Source organism: Chrysemys picta, chromosome 13 (genome assembly GCF_011386835.1).
Source record: "Chrysemys picta bellii isolate R12L10 chromosome 13, ASM1138683v2, whole genome shotgun sequence".
In the NCBI taxonomy this organism is placed as follows: domain Eukaryota; kingdom Metazoa; phylum Chordata; order Testudines; family Emydidae; genus Chrysemys; species Chrysemys picta.
In genome coordinates this window covers 29,747,789-29,770,837 of record NC_088803.1, presented here as the reverse complement: position 1 = coordinate 29,770,837, position 23,049 = coordinate 29,747,789, and the positions used below count along the sequence as shown (strand labels likewise).

Here is a 23,049-nt window from a genome sequence, read left to right as displayed (position 1 = left end):
CCCAATCTCAGCTTACATTTCAGGAAAGTACAATATCCCCAGTTCTCCAGGCCTTTTATGGGATCTGTGCATACTTCGGACCAAGAAAGATGTGAAGGGAGCTATTCTGCTTCCCCTCTAATATTACAGCCTTTCATGCAGATACTGTAACGTATTCCTTCCTCTACCCATTTCCATTCATTCAATCCCATTGGATGGGATTTTGGGCATCATTCAGAAATGCATTTTCTCTCTCCCTTCCCCCACCCTGCCCCTTTTATATGTGAATTTAGTGCAGGTGAAAGGTGCTGATGCCTTGTAAACTGTACCCTTCTGTCCACCCACTAGGTACAGGATGGACAGTGGCAGGGCAAGCCTGGCACCAGCAATGTACCTCAATCCTGAGCTGCAAGGAGCACTGAGAGGGGGAGTCCAGGCTCTGTAGTTCGTTCAGTCCATGGCCTCTTTGCTGAAGTGGGTGATTTTTGTGATGATGATGTCTGTCTGCTAAGAAATGAACTGAGGACCAATCCCCTCACCCCCATACAAAAACAGGTTATTTCCCATGGAGGCCACTCAACAACCATCCTATTGTAAATTCAACCTGGATCCTACAACCACTTAGGCATGTGCTTAAATTCCACTATTCACTTGCATAAAGTGTTTGTAGTATTGGAGCCTTATAGTCTTCAAGGCAGGAACTGTTTCTTCCTATGTGTTTGTACAGCACCTGGCACATCGGGACCTAGATCCTGAGCAGACTTTGGGTGCTATAATAAAACAAATAATAAAAAGAATGCATGTTTCATTCACTATTTGACCTAGGTTGCAGATGAAAGGCTCTTTATCCCACTCCCACGCCATCTGGTCCTTTTGGGATGCACTTAAAGGCTGTTTAAATCCCACCATGACAATGAAATTTCCCCCCTCCAATTATTATGCAAATCCTGTGGAGTATGAGGTGGTAGTAGAACATATTTTGATGTAACCCACAATACAAAACATTCTGGTCAATTAATTCAGTGGGAGTTTTGCATACTGTGCACATGAATTACTGTAATAAGTAGTACCCATAATCATAATTTACGTGGGAATACATAGGCTAGTTTATGTTGTTGAGTCATAAAATACAATGTGCATTTAGTGTGCATACCAATTAGCCTCTGATCGCTTACATAACCATGCCATTTCAGTTTAGGCGCGTCGCGTGGGACTTAATTATAAAATAATCCAATCTAAGTCATGGAGCTAATAATTTGCAACATTTTATTATTAAAAATGTAGATTAAAATGTTCAGATGGGTAAAAAGAGATTAAACAAGAGCTGATCAAAAAGAGACAAATTTTCTTGACTTTTGTTGTGGCGAAAATATTTCAGCAAACTCTAGTTAAAATTCTGGATGTAAAAGTTGACAGCTGTGGGCTCAGGGCCGGTGCTACCATTTAGGCAAACTAGGCAGTTGCTTAGGGTGCCAAGATTTGGGGGCACCAAAAAGCGGTCCCCCCAATTTTTTTTACAGCGTTCCTACGCCCCCTCCCCAAGCGCATGGTCGCCGCTCCACTTCTCCCGCCTCCCAGGCTTGCGGCGCCAATCAGCTGTTTGGCGCCACAAGCCTGGGAGGGGAGGAGAATTAGAGTGGGGGCGGCGTGCTCAGGGAGGAGGCGGAGCAGAGGTGAGCTGGAGTAGGGAGCTGCCACACGGCTCCCCGGGGGTGGGGGAGCTGCCACGGGGGGGAGCCTCAGGGCGGAGGGTGGCGGGGAGCTGCTGCAAGGCTGTGGGGGGGGAGGGGGGGGGCGCAAGGTGGAAGTTTTGCCTAGGGCGCGAAACTTCCTTGCACCGGCCCTGTGTGGGCTGCTTGCTGTCTGCGATGCTGATCAGGAGGGGTCACGTTTCTAAACACATTTGCTAAGCTCAACCCCAGAACAGAACTTGCTTGTGCAAACAGTCACTTCAACCGTGTGTCATATATGTGAAACAAGCAGCTGTGGAGAAGCAACTGTGCACACTACAGATGCAATTGAATGTGCGTACGGGAACTGCTGTGTGCACGCACACCTCTTGTCTGGTTTGTGATACATGTGATGGTGTTGGAAGTTGAAAGGTGTGTGGTCCAACTGGCTAGGCTGGCAGCTCAGATAAGCTGGAGTATTGTAGGCTGGGGCCCATAGGCTCTGTGGCCATATGTCTGTACAGAAGATATTAGAAGCCCCAGGCTGCCCCAGGCTTTGAGGAATGGGGAAAAGGATAAATAGATATTGTTATGCTGGAAAGTGCTTACAGCTGCCATCAGGTGAGTCTCTGATCACTAGACTAGAGAATCACAGCCCAGTTAAAGTCAACAGGTGTGCTAAGCACCCTTCTTTCAGACTTAGTGGAAGTAGCAAGTAAGCCCCTTTATGTAGAGAGAGAGAGCTGGAAACAATAGAAGCTACCGCCCAAGGCAATGGGCCACAGGGCAAGGCCTGAGCAGAAGGTAAGATGTATGGTCTGTGGGGTTCCCTGATAGCAAACAGAGGCTGTGGGGTTGTTTGGCAGGCTGTGTGCGCGAGAGGAAAGCCAACTACCAGCCAGAGAAGCAGGCAAACAGAGCTCCTTGAGCACAGAATACTTTGGAAAGGCAGACTTGGGGATTTCTGAGCAAGGAAACTGCCTGCTGTTGTTTTGTTCTACTGTGTTCAGGAAACCAGGCCGGTGTGTCTATCCTTTATCCATAAACAGGATTGCACCAAACAACATACCCGGAGCAACATAATGGAAACACCAAAAGGCTAGCAGCTTGGGCCAGAAGACACAACCATATGGCTCCTGTTGGAAGGGGGGGGAAAGGACAAGTTCAGCTAATTACGCTGCTACCCGCTGCCTGAGGCCTGTACGAAGGCTGAGCGGGGTGGTTTAGTAACACACTTCTACCAGGGCAGCTCCCCTAAGGCAGGTGTAGACTGTGCCCCTGGTGCTACTGAGGGGTCACATCTACTCAGTCCAGACTGACCTGGGACTGAAATCCTGGCACCAGTGCAGCCGCTGGCGGAACCCCCCCTGACTGCAAAGGGCCTAGGGTTCACCCGGCCTGGTTAGCCACACAGCACAAGGGGCAGGTAGGCACCCAGCTCCCTTGGACAATCCATGGCCCCTGACTCCTGGCGGTGTCTTTGGCTGTGGGGAGGAGGTGCAGAAAGGGGGGTGAACGTGCCTTGGATGCCCCCAGTCCAGCAACGGGGCGCTGCTCCCATGCAGGGATAATAGCTGGATTCCTGGTGATGAGCAGCTGTATCTCTCCTCCCCCGGGGCAAGGGCATCCCTCCCCCCCCAGCTGCAGAGCCTGGGGGATCCCCCCTCACAGGTGCGAGATCCCCCCACGCCCGGGGCCTTTCCCTTGCAGAGGCGGATCCCGGGCACCTGTTGTCCCTGCGCTACGCAACCGGGGGCTGGGCGCCCGCTCCTCCCTCCCCTCCCCGCCGCTGGCCTCAGTCACTTCCGGAGCGGGGCTGAGCCGAGCCGGGCCGGGCCGAGCCGGGGCAGGATGGCCGCGGCCGTGGAGAAGGAGGCGAGCCAGCAGAGCACCCTGGGCGCCTACTCGCCCGTGGACTACATGAGCATCACCAGCTTCCCCCGCCTGCCCGAGGAGGAGCCGGCCGGCGCGGCGGCCGAGGGCTGCCTGCGCTCCAGGAAGGAGGAGGACGCGTTCCTGGGAGAGCAGGACACGGGTGAGAGGAGCCGGCCGGCAGCCCCGGCGCCCCCTCCCCGCCCGCCAGCCTCCCCTCGGCCGAGCATCATTCCTCGCCTCCGGTCCCTCCCTCCCTGCAGCCTCCTGCATCCCTCCATCGCTGCTTCCCTCCCGCTCCCCGCCGCCTCTCTCCAGCCAGCCCTGCAGCCGCCCGTCTCCGGCGGCCCTGCTTTGCTCCCTGTATCCCTGCTGCCCTCCCCTCGCTGCAGCTCCCTCCCCTGCAGCCACCCCCTCCAGGACCGGGCACCCTTCCCCCGCACGCCTCCAGCCGGGGCTCCCCTTCACACGGTTCTGTATCCCGCTTCGCCCACCTGCACCCCCCATTGCACCAAGCCATGCACCCCTCGCTATCCCTGTCTGCAGCCCGCCAAGTACCCCACCCCCACCCCCCGTGCATGGGCATCCACCCACCTCCGCTGCTGCTGCCGCCTTCCCCCCTTCCCTATTTTCTGCTTCTTGTGATCCCTTCATTTCATAGAATCAAAGAATATCAGGGTTGGAAGGGACCTCAGGAGGTCATCTAGTCCAACCTCCTGCTCAAAGCAGGACCAGTCCCCAACTAAATCATCCCAGCCAGGGCTTTGTCAAGCCTGACCATAAAAACCTCTAAGGAAGGAGATTCCACCACCTCTCTCGGTAACCCATTCCAGTGCTTCACCACCATCCTCAGACCCTTCCCTCGTTGCTGCCTCCATCTCTCCTCTCAGTGCCCCTTCTCACTGCTGTCTCACTCCCTCCATCCTCCTTCACTGGTGGCCTTCCTCTCTCGCCCCCACTCCTCTCCTGGCCTGGCTCCCAAAGACTCCAGCACTCCCATCTCAGCTACTCCAAATCCCTCAGTCACCCTGGACCAGGCCGCCCGCCCCTCACTAGCCCCCTCAGTTTCAGGTCCCGCGAAAGCCCCTGGCCCTGGTTCCACTCAGGATTCACTCTTGGAGCCTTTTGGGGAATGGGGTTGGGTGTTCTTTCACCCACTGTCTTCAGGGTTTGACTGGCTGGTCTTTCCCCTACCCTTCAGGGATCTGCTGAGGGGACCATCCCTTTCCTCCCCTCAATTCACACAGGACTTGGCACTCTTCAGTGGCTGGGCTGATCTTCCCTCACCTTGCAGGTCAGACTCGGCTGGCCGGCCAGGGCCTGTGGGAGTCCCATTCCCTTGGGGGTAGGATTTCCCCAGTGCAGTGGGGAATCTCCTCATGCAGGGAGGGAAGCTCTCAGAACGCAGGCAAAATCCAGCTACTGGGGAGTGGGGCGCTCTCTGACAGCAGGCAGGCCCAAACCTACCCCCCCCCCCCAGGTGCTAGCCAGAACATGGCAGATACTGCCCAGATCCACCCACCCCCGTGATCACTTCTTATAATGTGGCTATCTCCCAAGATGGTTGAAGTACAGCTTGGTCTTGTAGTGTAGACAAGACTGAACCATGCTGAATCCTTGGAAATGGTTTGGAGTTATAACTAAAACACAGTTATGTCCTGTTACTCATTTTCCCCCAAAATACCATACTTCGTTTCTCTCTCGCTTGGAGAATCTTCTAGAATTTAGGCAACCGAACCTGGCATTTCAGCTTTTCCCAGGGGAACAGCCGATCTGTTTTTGTGTTACCCTTCTCTCTGTTCCCCTCACTCTTACCAGCCCCTCCATTTAGTTCATTACTGCCCTGCATTATCCCTTCATCCAAGCATCCTCATACCCATGCATCAGTCCATCCTCCCATCTCCCCCTCTCAGTCACACCAAGCACTTCGAATGTCACTACCCTTTTTATTCTGAATTATTAGTATTCCTTATATCTTATTAGGCTCAGAAGGGTCTTGCTAAGATCCTGTGTCATCATCTTTACCATCCTCTGCCCAGTTTCCCACTTTAGTTTGCTGGGGTCTCCGGTTTGGTAGTGCAATACCAGCTTCAAAGACATATAGACACTTGCAAACAGCTGTGAATTGTTCCTGTCAACTGCCTGGTTTTAATAAAATTAGCTGGGTTTTAAATTATTCTGGATAAACTCTTTTTTTTTTTTAAATTGTTTCTTCACAGATGATCAAAGTCATATTTTTCTCCAATGGATCCAAATTGACTCCGCCCACCTGCCCCAGCGCCGCCTCTGTGCCTAACCCCTGCCCCACACACCCCCAGCTCCAACTCGTGTCTAAGTGAAACCAGGTGGTATAGAGACTGTAGGTCAGATTCATCCCCAGTGTAACTATAAAGAGTTCTATAGACTCTGTTGATGTTAGTAGATTTACACTAGGGATTAATTTGGCCCCTAGTTCATTAATACCATCCTGATGTGACAATGATCCATGTGACTAGCTGTTGCTCCCCTCTCTCAGACCAGCAAAGTATTTGGTTCCCAGTGATGACTGGTCAGTATCAGGTCAGGGCTGCTACCACTGGGTCACCAGATTGAGAACAAATATCTATGCATGCATCTCTCTGTCAGGGCAAGGATGTTTTTGTATAGCTCCCAGTCAAGTCTTTGAGGACTGAAAGCTAATTTGCAAGTAGTCACAGTTTTTACCTTTTCATTTCCTTGATCATGTTCTAATAAATTACTAAGTTTTCATCATCCATTTTCATTTCATGCCATTCCAGATTGCACTCACTTTCAGGCCCAAGAGAGAAATGTCCCCTTAGTTACTTTACCTTGGAATCTATGGGAAAGATTTTTCAAAAACTTAGGTATATCGTGTGTGCAAAATGTAAGCACAATTTCATGCCTCACCTATGTAGTGAGGTCCCACAGGAGTGTCCTGGGTTCAGTGCTATTCAATATTTTCATTACTGGCTTGGATGATGGAGTGGAGAGTATGCTGATAAAATTTGCAGATGACACTAAGCTGGGAGGGATTGCTAGTACTTTGGAGGACAGGATTCAACATGACCTTGACAAATTGGAGAACTGGTCTGAAATCAACAAGATGAAATTCAATAAAGACAAATGGTAATTGCTACACTTAGGAAGCAAAATGAAATATAAAGCTACAAATGGCTGGGCAGTAATACTGCAGAAAAAGATCTGGGGGTTATAGTGGGTCACAAATTGACTATGAGCCACCAGTGTGATGCAGCTGTGACAAAGGCTAACATCATTATGGGGTGTGTTAACAGGAGCATCGTATGTAAGACAAAGGAGGTAATTGTCACGCTCTACTCAGCGCTGGTGAGGCCTCAGCTGGAGTTCTGTGTCCTGTCTGGGTGTCACACTTTAGGAAAGATGTGGACAAGTTGGAAAGAATCCAGAGAAGGGCAACCAAAATGACTATGGTTTAGAAAACCTGATCTCTGAGGGAAGGTTAAAAAACCAGGCATGTTTAGTCTTGAGAAAAGAAGACTGTGGGGGATCTGATCACTGTCTTCAAATAAGTTAAGGACTGTTATGAAGAGGAGGGTGATGAATTGTTCTCCAGGGCCACTGAAGGTAGGATAAGAAGTAATCAGCTTAACTGCAACAAGGGATATTTAGGTTAGATATTAGGAAAAACTTTCTAACTAAAAAGGAGTTAAATACTGGAATAGGCTTCCAAGGGAGGTTGTGGAGGTTTTTAAGAACAGGTTAGACAAACACCTGTCAGGGATGGTCTAGGTCAGGGGTAGGCAACCTATGGCACGTGTGCCGAAGGCGGCATGCAAGCTGATTTTCAGTGGCACTCACACTGCCCAGGTCCTGGCCACCGTTATGGGGGGCTCTGCATTTTAATTTAATTTTAAATGAAGCTTCTTAAACATTTAAAAAACCTTATTTACTTTACATACAACAATAGTTTATATATTATAGACTTATAGAAAGAGACCTTCTAAAAATGTTAAAATGTATGACTGGCACTTAAATTAGGGTAAATAAATGAAGACTCAGCACACCACTTCTGAAAGGTTGCCGACCCCTGGTCTAGGTCTATTTGGTCCTGCCTCAGCACAGGGAGCTGGCCTAGATGACCTCTTGAGGCCCCGTCCAGCCCTAGTTTATAATATATGGAGATATACCTATCTCATAGAGCTTGAAGAGACCCTGAAAGGTCATTGAATCCAGCCTCCTTCCTTCATTAGCAGGACCAAGTACTGATTTTGCCCCAGATCCCTAAGTGTCCCCCTCAAGGATTGAGCTTACAACCCTGCATTTAGCAGGGTAATGCTCAAACCACTGAGCTATCCCTCCCCCAACAGCCTGCTATGATTTGATGTGTGCCATTATCCTGGTGGTGCATGCAAATCTGGCTATGTGTGCGCACAGGTACTGAATTTCCCCACCGTGCTGCAGTAGTTTCATGCAGAAATCTGTTACACAATTGCACAGCTGACATTTTTGAATGTTTTATGTTCCTACTCACCTATTCCACTGTATAAATGAAAATATAAACGCTTACATGAATGTAACATCAAGTGGCTTTGAAAAATCTACTTGTGCACTCACCAATGCCAAGAAGGAGACATTATTTGGCAAATTGAGGAAGTGGTAATCTAGGTCTTCGTTGTCTGCCCAATCTAAGCTCTCATTTAATAAAAATTGTATTTCCTGTGGTTGTGAAGAGCACCTTCCAGTGAGAATCAGATGGAACCGGACAAGCGCCATCTTTCTGAGCCTATAGACAGGCAGCTCCAGTGTGGGGAGTCAGGAGGGTTAGATTCTAACTGAGGTATTTATATGGCCTCCCATTACCACATTATTTGAGCACTTCTCAATCATTAATGTTTTTATCCTCATAACATCCCTGTGAGGCACGGCATTGCTGTTATCCCCCTTTCACAGATAGGAAATTGAGGCCAAATGACTTGCCCAAGTTCACACAGGAAGTCTGTGGCAGAGCAGGAAATTGAACCCAGCTCCTGGGCTAGTGCCCAAACCATTGGAGTGTCCTTTCTCTCAGGCTGCTGTTCCCAACTCTGCCATGGACATCCTGTGTGACATGACTGGCCCAAGGTCATCTCTCTATGCTCTGGTTTCCCCATCTCTAAAGTGGGGTACCAGAGCATCCCTGCCTGCAAGTTGTGTTTTGAGGCTGAATTCATTAATGCCTGTGAACGTCTCTGAGATCCTTGCATAGCAGGCACTGTGCACCCACCCAGTATTCGGATTATTTGCCTGTCACAGGGGGAAACAAGGATTAAAAGCTGCAGAGTGACACAGGGTTTAAAAGCTCTGAGCGGTGCAGGGCCAAGCCAATACTGTATGGGCTAAAGAAGTGGTTCTCAAACTTTTTGTACTGACAATCTCTTTCATGCAGCAAGCCTCTAAGTGTGACACCCCCCCCCTTATAAATTAAAAACACATTCATGCAGTTTATTCAGCAGCTGAATTAATCAAACCCTCTAATGCTGTCTCAGTCCCAGGGCTGGCCTTAGGAAAAATGGCACTCTGGGCAAATTTCTATTTTGGTGTCCTTTCTTTGGAGGAGGAGCAGGGCTGGAGGAGAACGGGGGTAAGGGTGGATCTGGGCTGGAGGGGCTCTGGGGTGTCAGCCCCATGCATGGCTGGGCTTGGGGCTGACAGCTCACGACCCCCATGTAACCACCTCCGGACCCCCGGAGGGGTCACACCCAGTTTGAGAACCCCTGGGCTAAAGGGTGGTTACACCAGGCCTTATCTGTTGGAGGGTGCTGCTCTGGCAGCAGCCTTTCCCTACATTCACCTTCAACTTCCTCTGAACACTGGCTCCCTGTGGACCCTCCCTAGGGACCAGCTCCACAGCCTGGCTCTCTCAGACCCACCCATGACAGATGCCAAAGCCCCACCAGTTGCTGAAATTCCCCTTACTGACAAGTGCTCAAATCCCGTTTTTCAGTTGCAAAACCCTCCCACATTCACCTGCTTACCTCTCCTCCCCACTCCTGTGTGTATAATACGTGGGGTGTCAAAGTTCCTGGGACCCCAAGGAACAAATGGCCTGCCCTGGTGTAACTGTCTGCCGTGAAAGTCTCCACAGGAGGGTGTCTTCCAAAGTGATGGGCAGTGTTTGAGCAGGGGTAGGAGGAGAGCTGAGGGTCTGGGTTTTATTGGGGAAAGAAAGGGGCATGTGTTGAGCTCTGTCATCCCAACTATAGGCATGGCTGAGGTCTAATTTTCAGTCCTGCAGTCTCTGTTTCCAGAGCTCTATAGTAGCACAAGAGAAGCGTGGCTTAGCATTGAGATTGGAGTCACCAATGGTTTTGCACAGAGATTCCTGCTACTTTGATTCTCCAAGTAAGAGAGCATCGGTATTTGTCATTTGATTTTCTTGCCATAGGTGAATGTGGTGCTGGTGGAATTGAGAGAAGTGTGAATGCTGGTGGGAGCCAGGGGATGTGCATAATTTGCCCCCCACTTTTGCCCCAGCTCTACAAGAGCAATTACCTCCCCTGCTAGTCCAGTTGTGGCCCCCCCATACAGTTCAGCTTATGCGCTGCACTTCTGACCTGTGCCCTTCTACTCTTCCAATTCTGGGCTTCCACACAGCTCTGCCAAAGCACCCCAATCCTGACCTGCAGCACCCCTTGATGTTCCAGTCTTGGCCTCTTCCCACTGTCCCAGCCTATACACAGCCACTGCCCGCCCACCTCAGCCCTGACTCACTCTGTCCATCTTGAGCTCCTGTTGAGAAGAGGCACCCAGCTGTGTTGCACTGTGTGGGGTTTCTTTGCTATGGACCAACATCCACTGGGGACTCAGATGAGAACATCAAACACGGTTCCATGGGTGACCTGAGGCAGGATTGCAGCGCTGGTCTCTAGAGATGAAATGCAGGAGGAGGGTTTTGACTGAGCTACTGTCTGGTACTATTAACGAGTCATGTCTTGGTTGAAGGTTGTACAGGTGCTTAGACCTTAGGGCTATGGTGCCCAGCCTTATTACACAGGAGGGCCACATAAACCTATTTATTTACCAACTTATAAAAGAACCCTCATCCCCTAAGGCAGGGGGGCCCAACCTACCGCCCACAAGCCATACACAGCTCACCAGAGCATTTCATAAGATCCCAGCCTGCTTCGACACAATATGCTAACAGCCGATTGATTCACCACTTTGTGGGAGCCAAACAGATTCTATAAGATTTCAATAAGATTTAAAGTCACCTGTACTGATTATTAGTTTGTTCGTTTTGTTTTGTATGTATTTAGATAGACAATACTGCACACAGAAACAACCTATTTAAAAACAAATAAAGAAATAAGTGCCTAAAATGTGTATCAATTATAGAAAACAGGAAACATGATGTAAACACTATCACAAAAAGCTAATGAATCAATCGGCTGTTAGCATGTTGTGTCGAAGCAGGCTGGGATCTTATGAAATGCTCTGGTGAGCTGTGTATGACTTGTGGGCGGTAGGTTGGGCCCCCCCTGCCTTAGGGGATGAGGGTTCTTTTATAAGTTGGTAAATAAATACAGTGGGCCAAGCTTGATCTCTCATGCTTTGCCCTGGCAGTGGCCTTACTCCTGAGTTACGGTGAGATTGGTGTAAGAAGCTATAACTTTATTGATTCCAGTGCAGTTACTCCTGGTTTATTGCAGTGTAACTGAGATTAGAATTGGGGCCCATCCTGACTCCAGTGGAGTTGCACCTGTTTACCCCAGGTCTCAATTTGGCTTAGTGGTTTTAAAATGTCAGGAATGAGACAGGACTTGGAAACTCATAACTGCTGCCTTCCCCAGAAGCACTTGGAAGGAGGCTGGTAGAGACATTAAGAGGTTAATTGGGGCCTTTCATCTCCACCTGTTCAGCTTGGCTTAGTAAGTGAGCCAAGCCCATCCGTGAGGGCAGGGGAATGTGTCCTTAGTACAGGATGAGCAGGGACAGCCTAACATTAGCCCCGGACTATTCCGGCTTCCCTGACAAATGGGGCTGAGGATGGGGCAGAGACCAGGCTGCCAGCAGCCAGTCTCCCTCTTAGCTGATTGAGTTAGTTACTGACTGGAGTTGAGGCATATTATTATTCTGTATTTTATTAATCATTTATATTACAGTGGTGCCCAAAGGCCCCCATCAGGATGAGGGCCCTCATTGGGCTAGGTGCTGTACAATCATATAGGAAAAGACAGGCCTTGCCTCAAAGAGTTTACAAGCCACATTGGCAAGACTGACAGACAGTCCCAGACAGACAACATACGAGTGAAATAAAAAGGCAGAGGGACACAACTTGTTATATTTGGGGTTTTTTATTATTTTCCAGATCACCCCTCCACCCCATTCCCTCCCCTTTCTTGGGCTGCCCCAGCCAACCTGCTTCAGCATTGCTGACCCAGGTCCCCTCATCCCAATCTGCTCATCCCACAGAAATAGCTTTAGGCTCAAGAGGGAAAAAAAGCTACAGTTACAGACTGACAGAGAATGTCTCAAGGCTCCTGGCCTAGACCCCTAGGGGCAGAGGCCCCTCTTGGCCAGTCCCTTCCCCCTGCAGTGACTGGTGGCAGCTCGGTGCCTCTCTCTCTTTGCCAGGGAGATGCGTGGAACCCTGCGCTGCCCCTTGGATTAATACAAATGACTGCTAGTTGCAGATAGTACTCAGCTGCAGGAGGCCTGCTGATCACATATTCGAACCAAGAGCCAATCGTTCTACTTGTTAACTTGTTCTCCAGTTAATATGCAGCCTTTTATCACAGGACAAGAGAACGGCTCTTCTCTTCCGTCCACAGTCCTCCCCCCCATCACACACACCCTTTCTCTGCTCTAGGTGCTGCCAGCCAGTTCACTTCTGCAGAACACCTCTTGTGACTCTGATGCTGGTTTCTTGCTGAGCATGTCCTAGCATCCTCCAGGCTGGGATGCTGTCCAGGAACTTTTGTACCTGCTACACAATCACTCTCCAAAGGCATCTCTGGGCCTGACTCTCCTCTCACACTAGTGCAAACCAGGAGTGATCCCATTCGAATCAATAGTGTTTCACTGGTGAGCACCTGGTATAAGCGGGAGGAGAATCTGACCCTATGTATAATCATTATTATTATTATCAATAAGCAGTACTTACCTACCATCACTAGGGATATTTCTTGCTGCTTTTTGCAGCACTCAGCAACTCCCAATCTTGTTGTACAGAGATGGAAAAATAAGGGACGTCCCTTGTAATAAGAGACTGTTGGCAACCCTGGCTGCACCTGAGCTCTGACGATGCCAGCATTTGCAACTCAAGAGGAACTTGCTTCACCTGAACAAGAGAGGAAGCATAAGGAAGACGACTGTAACAGCTCTAATACTGACTGCCCCCAGAACCACCCGGAGAGGGACAGGAACCAGAGACCACTGAAAGGTCCCACTCTTAGATGACCATAGATAATCGGATTGGGTGTGATAGGCCCATGTAATTAATCTCAGCCAATCACTGGCTAGGACATAGTAAAAAAAAAAAAAAGTCACCCAATGGTGACTAAGTGGTAAATAATGTGGTCAGCCTTGGAATGGTGTAAAATTTCCTTTGAGCACATGACCGCATCTCAGCCAACTGGAGTGTGTTTGAGCAGGAATGCTGGTGACACCACACCTCTGGCCAGTGTGAATATAAATCTCTGTTTGAAGTAGGATTTACAGAGCAGCTGAGTCGGGCCCAGTCCCAAGTGTTTATTAACTCCCAGGTAATGCCCGCTGTGCAGGCTCTTCTCACAATCATCACCCCTGTGAAAATAACAGATGAAGAAAATATAGATTTGAAGGACATTGAACAGTAAGGTAAATTGTTTTCAAAATCATGTGGAAGAGATGTGCACTTTGTTTGCTGTTCTGGCCTTTTCCTCCCAGTTAAAGCCTGGCAGTGGGACACAGGGCCTCCTTCTATTGGATGTATCTTTTCTGATATTGTAATTAAACTGAGTCACCAGACTTTGCATTTCTCCTCATCATTGTTCGAAAGCCTTAAGTAGTGGGAAAGGAAACAGTCTCCTTGCCTCCTGAATGCCTTTAGCTTTAGTTGAGTTGCTGTGAACCGCTAATGTACCCTAGATAGTCAGACAGGTAGGTAGAGTTTCCCTATTCCCTCTACTATTTTGATGTGAGTACGTTTGATGAAGTTGCTTTACCTTAAGCACAGCGCCCAAGTAATAATGATGGGTTTTTGGTCTTACCTGCATCTTCTGCAGCGTTTCTGAGACTGGTCTGCAAGCAGAATAACATGGGATCTGTGTTACAACCAAGCCTAAAAGGTGCCCTCGGTCTGTCCATTCGTCTGCTGCATCAAACAAAATTCAGACAAGTTACCTGTCTAAATCTCACCATCTCCAGGGAAAAGTCCCCTTAAGGCTAACGAGTGTTAAAGAAAGGTAGGAGTAAAACCACCCAGAGCAGTATTTGAGCCAGAAAATCTATTGAAAGCTCAATAGGGAAGATAATCACTTTGTTGGAACGGGTACAGATGTAATGCTAGTTCAGCGTATGCATTTGAATAAGAACCCAAGCTTCCTCAATACCTAACCCTCATTCCCTTTCCTTCCTGCCTCTGAAGATCCAGATTCTTTCCTGAAATCAGCTCGCCTCCAGCGCCTGCCGTCATCTTCATCGGAGATGGGCAGCCAGGATGTCTCGCCACTGCGGGAGACCAGCAAAGACCCATTCTCTGCGGACTGCAGCTGCCGCCAGGATGGGCTGACTGTGATCATCACAGCCTGCTTAACCTTTGCGATGGGAGTCACGGTGGCCTTGATCATGCAGATCTACTTTGGGGACCCACAGGTAAGCGGAGGCTTTTTTTTTTTACTACAGCTTCCTCCTTTGCTCTCAGCAATTAAGACACCCAGCAAATGCTGGTAATGCCAAAAAGGGACTGTAGAATTGAGATTGGGAGCCTCCATACCGATTCCCTCTCAGTGATTCCACATCAAATCAGAACCGTTTACACAGCAAAAGCTTTTTCTACCAGCCAGTGCTATAAGGTCCCTGCCGGATCTGAGAGTCAAGCTGGGTTCTCTCTGCTTTTGCATCATCGTTGTGGACAGAGATTATGTAACCAGATTTATCTGTGAGGTTTTGATGATGATGCACTGGAGAGAATAGAATGCAGCTCATCCTGCCCTGGCTGGCTCTGTGGTTCAAGCAGGAGAAAAACCCAGACCTGAATCAACGTAGTGAGCAGCTCTGTTATTAAGGCAGAAGGCACCTTTGGTACATTGTCACTTTTCTGACAATCACAGGGCGAAATGATAGGTGCGCCACACAATATACAGACCAGCAACACTGTCATTGAGGGGTATAATTTTTAACTGGGATTAGGCAGTGTAATGGTTTAAACTACAGAGGAACCCCCTGCTAGTCCCTGCCCATACCTCATATTTTACACACTGGCCGTCTCTCCCCACTTCACCGCAAGGGTTTCACAGGAAAGGCAGCACTGCTGTGCGGGCCCATTTTACTAAGACTTTGTTGCTTTGACAAAATAGGCTACAGAACATTTACTAGTGTGCTGTGATGTTGTGTAATGGGGTGTGTGTGTCGCAAACAGGTGTCAGTGGGTCTTGACCACACTGTCCTCCCCATACTGCTCAATGAGGTGGGAGGTCCTGGCTCGATGTCCTGGGGCAGGTCTCAGAATGGGAAAGGAGCATCCTTGCTCTTTCAATTATTTGGACTCTTGCTGATGCACAAAGTTCATTTGCAATAGATATCTGTTTAGGTAGCAGTCTGTCTAACCACTTATCTGTCTATCTATGGTGTATTTTTAGAGTGCCCACAATTAGAGTACTGTACCTAGGTGCTGAACATAGTAAAAGCAAACTGTTTCCTGATCATCCTTGACAAATAGCTAGGCCCTGCTACAGGGGTTGTGTTTAGGTGTGTGCAGGGGGATGGGGGCCCTGCTGCAGGGGTTGTGTTTGTGTGGGGATAGGGCCCTGCTATGGGGGTTGTGTGTAGGGGAAATGAGGGCCGTGCTGTGGGGGTTGCTTGTGGTGTCTGCCTTTGTGTTTTCTTAGAAGTTTTTTATGGGATTTTGAAAACGTACAAAACATGAAGAGGTTTGAGTAGAACAAAGAGGCCAGCTGTTCTCAGCCTTGTCCAGATGCCAGTTGTGGTTGTGACATAACACGGTATACCTCGGGCTACAGCGTGGCTGTAGGAACAACCTGCTGCATTAGAGCATTTGGCCAGGGGGCACTTCACCAGTAGCAGTGGCTGGAGGCCTTTTGTCTAAGGAGAACGCAGGCCGGGCAGTCTCAGCTCCAGCACGAGGAGTGGTGTAGTCAGGAATCCAACTGCTCAGCCATTTACAGGTCAAAACCAACCCCTTGAATTGCACACAGACACAAACCATCTTCTGCTGCCCTTGTTCGTTATGGGCCCCAGACCAGGCCCTGTCATGGGTTTGAATGCGAGCGTGGGAAATGCTCCTTCCGCCAGCAGACGGCGCTGCCTTTCTCCTACCGCATGGATTTGCTTCTCCTAGATATTCCACCAGGGTGCCGTGGTCACCGACGCCGCCCGCTGCACGGCGCTGGGCATTGAGGTGCTCAACAAGCAGGGGTCCTCAGTGGACGCAGCCATCGCCGCAGCTCTGTGCGCAGGAATAATCAACCCCCACACGTCCGGCATCGGCGGGTAAGTGCAAATCGGTCGTTGTGCTCCCCTCTGCTGAGAGGGCCCGCTCGGTGTGGTTAGGGTTACCATTCGTCCGGATTTACCCGGACATGTCCTCCTTTTTGTACTAAAAATAGCGTCCGGGGGGAATTTGTAAAGCACTCACAATGTCCGGGATTTCCCCCCTCCCCCGGCAGAGCAGAGCGAGCGGCTGGGAGGGCTGCAGGAAAGTCCCGGGCTGGACTCCTGAGCAGCTGTAGAGGAGCCGGATCCGCCCTGCATTCTGAGCAAGTATCTCAGCCCAAAGTGCAGCCCTCCCCTTTTGCAACTGGGAGCGGTTTCTGCCATGCAGCGTAGCAAAACGGGAGCGAGAGCACTTTGTGCTGATACAAGGGCAGCTCTCCCCTGCAGCCCGGTCCGGGCCAGGGACCGGGTTTTGTTGTGCAGGGCCAGGGACCGGGTTTTGTTGTGCTGGGGAGTGCAGCCACGTGTCCGGCTCGGCTCGCACAGAGCCCAACACCCTGTTCTGAGTAGCAGGGTAAGGGGGCCAGGGGGCAGGAGAAGGGGCAGGGAGGTTCTGGAGGTGGCAGTCAAGAAACGGGGGGGGGGCTTTTGGGGGGGAGTGGAGAAAGTTTTGGGCAGTCAGGGTACAGGTAGGGGGTAGGGTCCTGGGGGGCAGTTGGGGGGGTCTTAGGAGGGGGCAGTTAGGGGACAAGGAACAGGGAGTCTTAGGTAGGGGGTGGGGTTCTGGAGGGCAGTTAGGAGCAGGGGTCCCAGGAGGGGGCAGTCAGGGGACAAGGAGCGGGGTGGGGGGCTGAGAGTTCTGGGGGGGAGCTGTCAGGGAGCAGGAGTGGGGAGAGGGATCGGAGCAGTCAGGGGACAGGGAGCAGAGGGGTTTAGATGGGTTGGGAGTTCTGGGGGGGGCTGTCAGGGGGCAGGAGTGCGGAGAGGGATCGGAGCAGTCAGGGGACAGGGAGCAGAGGGGTTTAGATGGGTTGGGAGTTCTGGGGGGGGCTGTCAGGGGGTGGGGAGTGGTTGGATGGGGCGTGGGAGTCCCAGGGGTCTGTCTGGGGGTGGGGGGGTGGATAAGGGTTGGGGCAGTCAGGAGACAAGAGGCAAGGAGGCTTAGATAGGGAGTGGAGTCCTGGGGGGCAGTTAGGGGCAGGGGTCCCAGGAGGGGGCAGTCAGGGGACAAGGAACGGGGGGAGGGTTGGGGGTTCTGGGGAGGCGGGAAGTGGGAGGGGCAGGGGCGGGGCTAGGGCGGGGCTCCTCCCGTCCTCTTTTTTGCTTGCTGAAATATGGTAACCCTAGGTGTGGTGGCGTGCTGAGGGGGCAGAACCAGGAGGGCACCGGGTCTGGGCAATGGGGCCAGGAGTCTGGTCAGGCAGGTGGTGCAGAGCTTTGCCAGAGAGCTGAGAGGAGTTCCTCTCTGTGCTGCAGCCTGTGCCCTGGGGATGGGCACGGGAGGAATTGGGATCACAAAGTGTCATTTGACTCAGTGCTTCTCGCCTCCTTTGTGCACCTGCCGGCTGGCGGTGGGGAAGGCTTCCACTGCATCCTCATTGTAGGGATGGAGCCTGACGAGCCCTTCACAGCCTTGAAAGCAGGGGAGAGGCTACAAAGATCCTTCTCCCCTATGTGCCTCTAGACCAGGCTGGCCAGGCTCTGTCCTTGCTCTTCCTGCGCACACGGACTGCTCAAGGCTGGTGCTGATGATGGTATTAGCCTCCCCAAAGGGAGAGGGCTATGGCCTCACCCCCTCTGCCAGGGCCGGCTTTAGGAAGTGCGGGGCCCAATTCGAACATTTTTGGCGGGGCCCCGTCAGGGATGACTTAAAAAAAAATATGTAAAAAAAGCCTTTCGTTTCTTAGCAACCGGTTCCCTATAAAAAGTTCTGATTTAAGGGATGTGCCACAGTATGTATTTTTTTGTACCAATAGGGTTACCATACGTCCGTATTTTTCCGGGAGGAATTTTTAAATTTTAAAAACTCCTCCCGGACAGCAATTTAAGAACCAAAAAGCCTGACATGTCTGGGAAAATATGGATGTATGTTAACCCTACCTAAAGTTATTTTTTAAAAAGATGGGCCTGAACTAGAAATGAGCTCCGTTTCACATGTGTGGGTCCCCACCACTCCCTGGGGGTGTGCTAGGGTGACCAGATGTCCTGATTTTATAGGGACAGTCCCGATTTTGGGGTCTTTTTCTTATATAGGATCCTGTTACCTTCACCCCCTGTCCCGATTTTTCACACTTGCTGTCTGATCACCCTAGTGGTGTGCAAATGTGTGGGTCCCAGCTGCTCCCTGCCCTCCCTCATTGAAGCAGGTGTGCAAGGTTACTGCCCTGGGAACTGCAGGGCACCACTGGACATGGGGCTGGCTGGAGGCAGGGCAGGGGCTGGCTGGAGGCAGGGCAAGGGGTGCAGGGCCGGCTGAACATGGGTGTGTGGGGTGGGCTGGCTGGCTTCAGGCAGGGTCGCAGGGGTGTGTGGCAGGGGTTGGCAGGGCTGGAGACAGAGGAGTGCGGGACTGGCTGGCTTCAGGCAGGGGGGTGCGGCAGGGGTTGGCTGGAGACAGGGCAGAGGGTGTGGGGATGGCTACAGGCAGGGCAGGAGGTGCGGGGCTGGTGTGGGCAGGGCAGGGGGTGTGGGGCTGGCTGGCTTCGGGCAGGGCTGCAGGGGGGTGCGGCAGGGGTTGGCTGGAGACAGGGCCGGGGGTGTGGCAGGGGCTGGCTGTGGGCAGGGGGTGCAGGGTGGGCAGCGGCAGGGCAAGGGGAGCGGGGCTGGTGCAGGCAGGGCAGGGAGAGCGGGGCTGGTGCGGGCAGGGGGTGTGGGGCTGGTGCAGGCAGGGCAGAGGGTGTGGGGCTGGTTGGAGACAGGGGCTGGTGCGGGCAGGGCAGGGGATGCGGGGCTGGCTGCGGGCAGGGCAGCGGGTGCGGGACTGGTGTGGGCAGAGGGTGTGGGTACAGCCCACCCTGTACGGTAAGTGCTCCTTCCTCTTCCCTCCCCCACTGGGATAGCAGCAGCAGCCCGGGGCTCGGGGGCTATTTAAAGGGTCCGGGGCACCCCTGCTTCCACCGCCCCGGCCCTTTAAATAGCCGCGGGAGCCCTGGACTTTTTAAATAGCCCGCAGCCTTACCCCAGGGCTCCAGCAGTGGGGCTGTGGTGGCAATTTAAAGGGCCTGGGGCTCCAGCCCCTGCTGGGAGCCCCACGCCCTTTAAATTGCCCTCTGGGGAAGCCGGGCCACCCGGGAACAGCACACTGGCTCTTGCCGGTACGCCGTACCGGGGCTTGGGCGCGGGGCCCTCTTAGGGGTGGGGCCCGATTCAGGGGAATTGGTCGAATTGGCCTAAAGCCGGCCCTGCCCTCTGCAGCAGCCAGCAGAGCCGGGGAAGTGTGGGGAGAGTTCTTGGGAGCCAGTCTGACACATGCTGCCCTGAGTCATGCATGCTGCTTCTGCTGCGGAGGTTTGCCACTGCACCACCCCCAATACAGTTGCAATTGAGTCCTTATTCTAAACTATCATGCTGGGGGGAGGCAAGGGTGGCTTCCAAATCATTGTGACAGTGGTAGACCAGATCCTTTCTCCCATCCTTCTGGCTGCTTTGCATTGCTAAGGTGGGCCAGTGGCAGGAGAGAGGCATGGCTGGAGTGTGCTGCACTCTGATGATCCAGGACCAGTTGAAGGGTCCCCAGAAGGCAATTCCAGCAAGCACAAGCTAGAGTAGCCCTGAGTCTGCTCTAGCATGTGTAGGGGTGGATCTGGCCCCCAGGATCGGGAGAGATTAAAAGGGGGTGGAATGCTCCCTATTCCCCTGCCCCAGGTATGCTGAGTGGATCTGTCCTGGTGTTTTTGGAGGACTGAATAAGATTTGTTACACCTGTAAATCATGGCCCTGTTACAACAGCAGCAGCAGCATGTTGCTATATGGGGGTTCCCTCAACTCCTGGTGGGACAAAGTGAATGTAAGGAGATCTAAACTGGAGGAATGTGCAGAGCGAAGGGGCTGGAGGAAAGTGCCAACTGCACCATCTTGGATCCCATGTGACCTCCCCACCCCCGAGGCTAGCCTACTGCCTGGAGCTGCTGCCTCCCTTCGGTGTTAGTTTCAAAAGATGTTATGCAAGTGAGACTTGAACCCTCTGCTCGTCAGGACACCAGGAAGTCCCAGGGAATGTTACATAAATGCTGTCACCTGATAATGTCTCATCAGGTCGGATTTGAGAATCTTTTGTAGTAAGTGGAAACCCTGGTTTGATCCCAAAGCCTGTTACTAAATCTCTGTTTAGGATTAAAAAACAAAACAAAACAAACCACAAATGGACGGACTAGTTGGGAATGGATTTAGGAAATATGCAATTTACCCAAGACTCCTAAGGCACAGAGTTCCTGTTCTAATTGGGGATTAAAGCATCAAGTGAACAACTACATTTTAAGCCAACATGCACAAATAATTAGCAGTTGGAACAATGTACCACGGAATGTGGATTCTCCATCACTTGCAGTCTTTCAATCAAAATTAGTTGCCCTTCTAAAATCTGCACTAGTCCAACCACAAGCTTTAGGGATTGATGCAGGAATCACTTGGTGGAATCCATGGTCTGTGTTAGGAGGAAGTCAAACTAGGCTGGTCTTGAATCTATGAGCAATAGTCAACAATAATGAATAATCTCACTTTCAGAAAAAAGCTTCAACATTTTTGATTCTGAAGGTGTTTTTAGTTTGAACGCTGCTGCTCCCGTGTTCATCACCTTCCTCTCTACTGTCTCACACCTTTCTTCATGATCTCCCCCACCAGGTTTTAGCTGTTAAACTTTTAGATGTATTGTAATGGTTTCTAATGCATGGTAGATTGCGCCCATTATGATATGTGGCCCTCTGAGTATTTGGGTCACTAAATGTAAAATGACTCCTGTGATCTCAGCTGCAGCAGAACAGGCCCCATTGTACACACAGAAGCATGATTTCCTAGGATGACACAAGACCATTCTTGATCTAAATGTTTATTCTGGAGCCCGAGTGTGGTAGAAATTATAAATAAGTCATTTCTCAGATGAAACTGATTTCTTTTGGATCATATAAACAGTTAGGACCCAGAGAGCTGCTATATTGGTGTAAAGGGAAGGTTGTATTGAAGGAACCTGGTAAAATCCATAACTGAACAAGTTCCTGTAATAACTCCATTGGAAAGTGGAGTTGCATTGTTGTTTGTATAGCCGTAGAAGTCAAAAGGGGGCCCCATTGTGCTAGGATGTATGCTAGGGTGACCAGATAGCAAGTGTGAAAAATCGGGACGGGGTAGGGGGTAATAGGAGTCCATATAAAAAAAGTCCCAAATATCAGGACTGTCCCTATAAAATCGGGACATCTGGTCACCCTAATGTATGCACAGGAGAGACAGTCCCTGCCCCCAAAAGCTTACAATCTAAACAGAGAAGACAGGCAAAGAATTGGAGAAAGAAAGTGCTGTCCTATCTGTTTTATAGAGGGGGAACTGAGACACAGATCTGGGGTCTTAGCCAAGATCGCACAGGAAGTCTGTGACAGAGCTGGGAAGTGAACTGTGATCTCGTGAATCCCAGTCCAGGCCTTCACAGCAAACCCTGCTTTTCCCTGTGGGCATCTGCCAAGGACATTGGGATTTTCCCTGTTCTGTAAATTATTAAGAGTGACGACTAACTGTATTTTGTGTGTGTGGTGCAGAGCTGATAATCGTGATGCTTAACAAACGACCAGTCATCATCGGAGTTAATAAGGATTCCAGAACAAGTTAGAAATAGGCTCATGCAGCAGCTTTTAGATCTGGATTTTGTACACCCCCATGTCTGAGCTGATGTGTTTGGAGCCAGTACTTTGCTCTGGCCCACTCTAAAAATAGGGCCATTTTCAAAATGTGGGCCTTGCTTTAGATTTCAAATACACCCCCGCTCCAGGGTTTTGGCTTGTGCTCACCTGTAGATCAAAAGTACTCCGCTTACAAATCTGAGATCAGAGATTGGGATCTGAAACGCAGACTGAGCTCTTTCCGCCTCTTATATCATCACCGGTGATAAAGATTCTGTCATTGGCATCAGCTAACAGGTTAGGTGAAGTTGCACAAAACTGAACAGCCTCCAAGTCACTCTCCCCTGGCTGTGATGGCTCTGCCGGCCTGCCAGGAGTAAATGCTTGTGTGCGCCTATGAAGTCAGCAGATAGGACCCAACGTGCAGGGAGCAGAACAGTTCAACAGCTGAGTAAGAGGATGCCATTTGTATAAGCTCAGTGGCACTGAACCCCAGATCCCTCTGCTCCCCCCATGTCCCTGCAGAGGGGATTTGGTGGCAGGGGTGGGGTACAGGCTCACAGCTGCATTAGTAAGTGCTCGGGGACTCCAGTGGACAGCAAGGAGCTCTGTATGCCCAATGTGCTCTTCCTTTGCAGGGGGGGAGTGATGCTGGTCCACGATATCCGGAAGAACGAGAGTCAGGTGATTGACTTCCGAGAGACAGCCCCTTTTGGGATCCAGGAGGAAGGCCTTCGGAAGACCTGGGAGCTGAAGGTGGGCTGGAGAACCTTTATATTTTCTTTTCGTGGGGCTTCCTTGCTAACGTTCCCATGTCTTCTTCCAGTCCCCACTAACCCCGATTCCCGGCAATAATGTATGTGCAGAGAGTGGTGGGATGCCTGTTACTCAGAGGGGAATTTAGCCTGGGTGAAAGGTGCTGGCGTATCAAATCCCCTCTTCACAGAACAGGTACAAACACAGGTCAAGCATCCTCACCCCCACACCGCTCCTCAGTCCGACCCTGGAGCCATTCGTTCCAGGGCTGAGAGGGGAGTTCGGTCTCCATGACCCACTCTCCTGAGCCTGCCAACAGCAGGGGAGGGTTTCTC

At 51.0% G+C, this 23,049-nt stretch overlaps 1 protein-coding gene across 4 annotated transcripts in view; it reads left to right on the top strand.

The window, feature by feature from the left end:
* The first annotated feature begins 3,436 nt into the window (after positions 1-3,436).
* The window catches only part of GGT7 (gamma-glutamyltransferase 7), a 53,482-nt gene continuing 33,869 nt past the window's right edge, over positions 3,437-23,049 (top strand). The window contains exons 1-4 of one of the 4 annotated variants that reach the window (XM_065565746.1): positions 3,437-3,684; positions 14,107-14,333; positions 16,039-16,190; positions 22,597-22,714. In XM_065565746.1, the coding sequence (XP_065421818.1) occupies positions 3,501-3,684; positions 14,107-14,333; positions 16,039-16,190; positions 22,597-22,714 (681 nt within the window). In that variant the 5' untranslated portion in view covers positions 3,437-3,500. Of the gene's footprint in view, positions 3,685-12,680; positions 13,338-14,106; positions 14,334-16,038; positions 16,191-22,596; positions 22,715-23,049 lie in introns of those variants that run through there. The other 3 variants (XM_005295380.4, XM_024105085.3, XM_042858264.2) reach the window with 3 other exon arrangements.